The sequence below is a fragment of the Temnothorax curvispinosus genome, unplaced genomic scaffold (genome assembly GCF_003070985.1).
Source record: "Temnothorax curvispinosus isolate PA1 unplaced genomic scaffold, ASM307098v1 QBEX01012135.1, whole genome shotgun sequence".
Lineage (NCBI taxonomy): Eukaryota > Metazoa > Arthropoda > Insecta > Hymenoptera > Formicidae > Temnothorax > Temnothorax curvispinosus.
In genome coordinates, this window is record NW_020221915.1 from 372,093 (window position 1) to 379,724 (window position 7,632).

Consider the following 7,632-nt stretch of genomic DNA (forward strand, 5'->3'; position numbering starts at 1 on the left):
TTAAATTTTATATAATTTATTCACATATATTTTACGCTTACATCTAATTATTAAAATAAATGCGTAAAAAAGTAACTAAAGTTGTTAGTAATGGACGGTGAAAAACGCTTGAATCGACATAATCGTAGGTTTTGTACCTAAAATATAATCGAACTAATCAAACGGAATTTATAATTCATTAGTGAGATTAGTTTAATTAAGTGATTAGTTTAATATAATAACACGTTCAGCTTAGATTCTTGCAAAAAGTGGTACATACTTATAAATCACTTAAAAATAATGCAAAACGCGATTATAATACGTAAATCTTACATAATACAATTATTAGTAAATGTTTGTTGCGTATTCAATAAAAAAAAAGACACAATATAGCCTAAATATATTAATTTTTAAGCCCATTAAACTTTACAATATATAAAAATGACTTCGCTTAAAAATCGTTTCTGTAAAAATCATTCGTTTGGTGTTATTCTTTTTTTTCTTTTTCAATATAACTAATATTCTTAGAATTCTCCATATTTTAAGCGATTAAATTGTTTAAACGACTTTTAAGCGTACAGTTTGTACGCGATAAGATTATTATTGTTAGGCTTATGCATTATTTAAGTGGACAATAACAACGTTAAAGATAATATTGCATTTAAGTACGTAGCGCGACGAATCATATACGCTTAAAAAAATATTTAGGAAGAAACGGAAGAAATATATATTTTCTCACAGAGAATTTTCTCAAAAACAAATTAGTACAAGGTTTCAACGATAGAAAAATTTCAAATAAAATTGTTTAGTTAATAACTCAGAACTAAAATAAATTGGACGGTTAAGATCATACCTTCCATAAAATTCTCAATAAAACAACAAATGCAAATTACGAAAGAACATTACTTACGGCTAAAATTTGCACATACACCTTTCTGAAACATGTTATGAACTTATAGCAATCACGCGCCACAGTGTATGTATTACGGTTTTCGATTCCAGTCAGTAAAGGTTTTTTCCTTGCTCCCGAATTCGATAACAATCGGTTGTGATTAGACGTAATATCGAAGAACAAATCGGAAACACTGATGTCATGGAAAAAACGTTACAACGCCTACCGTACAACAAAGTATCACACGTACGGAGACATGTAATCACGGGGTTTTAATTAACGAGGAACGCCAACCGTGTCCATTTATATATATGCAATCGCATGATAATTGCAACGGAAAATTCAATAACAAGCGATGCCTTGGGATATTTTTCTCGTTTTAAATTGTGTATTCGTTTTACTTCCTCTGTAGAAAAAATTGATTTTGCAAAGAGATAGGACGTCGCGTCGTCCTGAAAGGGGAAACACACGATCGTCTTAATTGCATTTGCGGAAATGCGGTTATTTGTCTGCCGTTTCCTCGGTTTCTGGTTTCGTGTACAAGATTTCGGCGTACTCCGTTTTGTCCTCATTAATTCGGCGAGGCGCGGCGCCTTGTTGCTGCTGCGTGAGATCCAATTCCGCGTACACTATTCCACCCTCGCTTGCCGGAGGATTCGTTCTGCCTTCTTGCCCGGCCGGCTCAGCGGTCTGCAGCTATATATCATGTTTTTCTCAGATGTACAAAAACCGATAAAGAACCTTGATTGCGCATATTACCGCGATGACGTACATTTATATTACAATATAGTTTGTAAAAAAAAAATGAATAAATGAATCCTATAATAAGTAGATCTTTTTATACTCAAGCAGAAAAACTAACGTGACGTCTGAATTTTATATTCACATAAAATTAATTTTATATTTTAGATAAAAACAAAGAGATTATGATTTAAAAAACTCGTTAGTAATCTACCGCATTCGTTATTCACTACTACAGAGGCAAACTCTGAGGTTGTGGTATTTAGATTTATATAATTTATAAGGAAATATTATAAGGAGAAACACGTACCAGGCACGTGTTATTTTTTTTCTAACTTAATATTTAATTTTGTTCGACTCGAACAATCCAAAATTTTACTAGAGAAAAGTTTGATATTACTCATAATTTAATTTTTTATATCGGCTTTTTTTGATAACGAAGATTTGCAGAAGTTCAGATTTTACTTTGTTCTATTGCAGCATTAATTAATCATTAATACACAATTAAAAAAGAATTTTTTCCGACATGCATTATTGTAAACACTGAGGATAACGAATTGGCGCTGGCGGAAGAAAAGAAATAATAAAACATAACAAGGATAACGAGTTATAAATACGTCAACCGCGTAGAAAAAAAAAAACAGCAGCGATTACCTTCTCGTCGTCGACGGTAACGACAGTCTTCATGGTGTCCGTATCAGCGCCGGATACTTTATCTTTGTTCTTTCCAAAGAATCGGGACAGATTGATCCTGGGCTTCCGTTGTCCCCGGGACGACGCTCCGTCCACTTCTGATCGGGAATATCTGCCGGCGCTCTCTGTGTCACTTCTATGTACATATAATGTATGTATAATGCATAGAGAATTAAGTTGTTTTTTTTTCGCGATAAGACACGTTTCGACATGATCACGCAACAATAGTTTCACGAAGAAAACAAAACGTTAAAAACTATGCAGCGCTCATAATGTTAACTTTTCGATATTAGAGAAGAACAAATATTTAACAAGTTCGTTTTGCATTGAATAGTTACTAATCCCAATGGAGATGTACAAAATTACTGCACGTGTTTGTACGAACGTATATGTATCACATTTGTTTTTTTAGTTTATAGCGGATGATTTAATTTAGCGGAAGATTAATGAATGTACTATTCAGAACGTTTATAGTTACATGCATAAATTGTATGTAATTAACCTGTATCTTCGTGTCAAGTACGACATTGATTAAGCTATTAGGTTTTCTTTATTTTTTTTTGTCAATTTGCTCTTTGTCTCTCCTTATGCGTAGCATACAAATGTGTATCCGTAATTAGAAAAAATGACCGATTGAAACTAAATTAAAATGATAATAATGTAAAGAATCCGTTATGAAATATTTGAAAATACATAAAAAAATGCGTGATTCTCTGCAAAATTGTTTTTTTTTTTTTAATTCGTGTTAGATATTTTAGATCATATTTCACACATAGTCACATGCAGCGAGAATTGTAAATATTGAAGTGAAGTTTTTAGAAAGTTTCACACGTAACGTGGCGAATGATGTGATAATAGACACTATTTCTCCATGTCGCGCGCATGATGCAATTGATTATCCAATGGAACTTAACGGCGCGTTAAAAAATTAATTGACTTAGCGTAGCGTTAGTCGTTTGAATGCTTAGGGAGTTTTTACTTCCGAGAGTTACAACATAAGCGCCGCGGTTAACACAGATTGCCTATACGTGAATTACAACGAAACAGCCAATGGACACAAAGCGCACGCATAATAAGTATGAAGCGTCAAGTTTTTCACGGTTAAGATTATACTGGGGCGGGATATCATATAAGCGGCCTTGAGATCGGTCGATTATGAATGCGCAATCTTCTACAAAAAATGCGAGGAGATTCGCATGATAAGCAGCGTATTACATATTACATGCCACGCGCTGCCACTAATTAAGCGGCGTATTTTCCTCTTCTCTTTTTTTTGCTCCACGTTCTGTTTCCTCACTACCAAATTATCGTCTTCTTGCTACAGGTGGGATATCGCGTAGCAGCAGCCATCTTGTTGACGCCTCATCTTTTGTACGTTTTTTTTTTTTTTACGTTTTTTATAACTACCCGGAATAAATCTTGTATATATAAGCAACAAAATTATTATTATTTTCTTACTCGAAAACTGTGAACTTTCGTCATCGAAAAAAATGTGCAGCGATAGTAATTAATCATGGAGTTACAAGCATCTTAATGCGTTTTTCGGATCGTATTTTTATGGATCGTTAACGTCATAAAATCTTAAGTCTCGAACTAATTGCTTCGAGATATTTGCAAGCGAAATCCTTGATTCCGTCACGGATATTGTTGCATCGTTTCCGCCTTATATTTTACACGTTTCTCGTATACGACCTTCACTAATTGTAATAAGACAGAATTATAGAAACAAAAGTAGAATATAGGATAAAAAATCCGTTATCGCTATGTAGAATGGAGGAATCGCTGAGACTGCTCGATTACGAGTTTTAATTGCTTGGTTATACATATTTCGCAATAATTAATCTATGTAACGCGATTGCGTAAATACGACACGCAAAGTCTACCCAGCCGTATTCTAACTTTGACCTCATTCTTTGATTTGTTTATCTCATTGATAAATGTGATTACGAGAATGAGGTCGCTTATACCCATATCATTTATGTTATGGCTGTAGACGGCAACGTTATCAGGGATCTACCCCACAATAGATTTTCGATTATTTCTTTTCATATTCTCAATTATTTTAACTTGTACCGATATGTAGTGATTTTTTAATTATTATGTCGAAAAAAAAACCACCCAGAGAACATCATGACTTCCTAAAGATGTCTTATATAAAACTGTCAGAAAAATCATAATATTATGACGTTTTTAAAAGGTCTTATGACCCGATTTATAACGTCTTTTAGATATCTTATAAACGCCTTATTTCAATTAATTTAGTCTATTAATTTAACTATTTTTAGACATATTGCAAAATAAAAAATAATACGCAAATGCGTCAACGAGAAGAAAAATACGAAAGAAGAGCTAACGTTGCTTGCTAAATCGGTGTATAAACAATTTAATATTTACATAACTTAGGACAATCTATATGTAACAACGGAGATCGCGGTTTTGTCATTAGCAAAGTTATGTAAGTATTGAATTTTTAACATACCGATGTATCAGTTAATTCCAGTCTCTGTCTTGTATTTTTCCTCTTGTTTTGCGTTTCCAAACAGCTCTCCGTTTTAATTATGTTGTTGTAACACTAAATGATGCAAAATATCTAAATACCAAATTGATTTACCTGGCGGTAAATTATATTTTTATAGTCTTGATTTTAATTAATAACTGTTATAGTAAAAAAAAAAAAAAATAAATACCTGTGTTTGTTCCACGAAATGTCTTATAAAAACATTCGGAAAGTTTTAAAGGCGTTCTTAAGACGCGTTTAATTAAAGTCTTTTAGACATGCGTGTTGTCTGAGCAAGAGATAATTGCCGGATTTATTCTCGCAACGTATATTGATGATCGTAAAAAAGTTGATTAATCCTTTCGTTACTTTTTTCTTTCAGTTCGTGAAGTAATAAGAGGTTTTAATCTATTGTCACGTAGGATTTATTTTTGTCGGTAACACAGCGAGACGAGGAACAGTTCCCAGTTTGATCAAATTGCGCAGAAAACGGGCGGCGAACAATACTTTGTTGGCCGCGCTGCCTTTCCGGGCAATTTAATCCAATTAGGTCAGACGAGTAAGAAAAGCGAGCGCGTCGACGGACACATATCCGCGCGACATTGCGAGAAACGAATAAAATAAAAAAGCTGCTGCTTGCCTTTTTCTAACGACATCGGCCGTAGTTTTCGATTTGCCGAGGTGAAGAAGGCTAACGCCCGTCGCTGGGTCCGCGAAGTCTCTGAAAATGTGCATGCTTGGCAAAAGTTCTACGGAACGACAAATCGAGTCGAGTGACGGAAAAGCGACGAAGAGGGATCTCTCGCTCGTTCGTCTCTGAATCGCGTCACACGGCTAAATTAAACTAAAGCACTACGAAAGAATGAAAGTATTAGTCATGACGCCGGGTGCGAGTGTGATAGATATTGGTAAGCGAGAGTGCGATAATGTGGATTGAAATAATAAAACGTATATCGTAATTTCGGTATACTCACGACTCCCCGAGATTCCTGGTGGACGAGTGACCTGAAAGTAAGGACAAGTTTTGCTTTAATCGGACAATTAAATATAAAGTGCTTTCGTAATAAATGCAAAACCCTGAGAGAGATGCGTGCTCGCTATAATTTTATCTGATATATGAAATAGCTTTCAGGATTTATTAAAACTTAAATAAAGTTTTAGAAATTTTTATTTTTAATTGAGGTACGTTTCTTGAGATTAATACTGTCAATAGTATTTTAAATTGTATTATGTATTATTATTGAATGCAATCTACTCAAAATTATATTGTTCATTTCATATGACAATATTGATAATATTTTCTTATATAATTTTTTATATAATTAAAGAATTTTCTAAAAATGTTGTTAAAAATGAAAGGAAGTTTTGTAAGTAATTCCAAGAAGAGGTAATAAGAATCTGAATTCCAAGGTCCAAGAATTTATGCTTTAAGATTATAAAATTCGCTTGAAGCGATTAAAGATGTTGTTAAAAATGGAAGGAAGTTTTGTAGATAATTCAAAGAATTTATGCTTTAAAATTATAAAATTCGCTTGAAGCGATTAAAGATGTTGTTATATTAAAAAATTTATCTTTAGTTATCCAATTCCTTTATCTAGCTACAAGACAGCATCGTCAGTGGTGTGACATAAATCACTAACTTTTGAAACATGATGTCAATCATTATCAGTCAACATTATCCATATCTCTTTTCTTTTACTTCTATCGCAACTGACTGCAGCTGATGACTATACTCACGTAATCTCAAGTTAGCATTCTCAATTTATAATTTCTCTATTAATAATATTATAAATATTAATAAATTAATCTCTTCGTACTCATTAAGCAAAAGATATATAAATTATTTAAAAAAAGCATCATTAATATCACAATCACAAATTAAAGATTAATTATCGTCGTGCTAATTTAGCTTTTGAGTTCAAAAGTCTGTATTTTGCGCTCTAGAAATGAAATCCTGAAGTTACAATATCCAAAATAAATAAGCTTAACGAAATGAAAGGACGATACGATCTCTCAACATTTATATATTTAAAACAAATGTTTTATTTCAAAAATCATACGATATCTAAGTATAATATCATAGCGACGAATGAACTTATAATTAATTATACATACAGCTCTCTATATATTAATTTCATTTGAATCCTTAGATATACTTTTCTTCGCCTATCGCATTGTATCTACAGGTAGAGATACAAAATGTGTTATCGTTTCTCGCGCGGACGCGGCGTGGCTAGCTCATCTTAATTGCGATCTGTGTAACATCATTTTAAATCGTTTTGCCTGCTTAATTAAAGAGTCAGCGATCTCTCTGGACTATTCCTGAAACCGATCGCCAACACGGCGCCGTTTCGATTGGGCCCTTAATCGGAAAATGACGAGATAACGATGTCGCGCAAACGCAATTTCTCCCGGTATAACCGCGATTTCGCGCGGCATTTAATTAGATCCTAAAAAATGCTTCAAAGAGAAGAGAACACCAATTGCAGGTATTTATAATATAATCTCGCGATCCGGCGCGAATCGGCGCCGCCATCGCGTTCATCATCTTACTCTATAGACTTACGTTTTAACATAAATATATCTATATAATATAATATATATAGTATATATATACCCCATTGTATGGCCAACGATCATGCTCCTTAATAACGTATGTCATCTTTTCGATTAATATTACGAATTTTACAAATGTTCATTCAATCTCTAGTTGTCGCAGGGTAACGAAAAACGCGATCAAATGCAAATGTGTGTATATACGCGTACATCTGCATGTCTGTATGTATATATATATATATATATATATATATATATATATATATATATATAT

The 7,632-nt window shown here is 33.2% G+C and overlaps 1 protein-coding gene across 3 annotated transcripts in view; it reads right to left on the minus strand.

Annotated features, from left to right (window-relative positions):
* Positions 1-7,632, minus strand: part of LOC112462250 (fasciclin-3) — a 300,674-nt gene continuing 293,042 nt past the window's right edge. For 2 of the 3 annotated variants that reach the window (XM_025027920.1, XM_025027918.1), the window contains 4 exons: positions 5,777-5,807; positions 5,443-5,523; positions 2,267-2,441; positions 1-1,567 (listed from right to left, as the gene is read on the minus strand). In XM_025027920.1, the coding sequence (XP_024883688.1) occupies positions 1,373-1,567; positions 2,267-2,441; positions 5,443-5,523; positions 5,777-5,807 (482 nt within the window). In that variant the 3' untranslated portion in view covers positions 1-1,372. The remainder of the gene's footprint in view (positions 1,568-2,266; positions 2,442-5,442; positions 5,524-5,776; positions 5,808-7,632) is intronic. The other variant, XM_025027921.1, reaches the window with a different exon arrangement.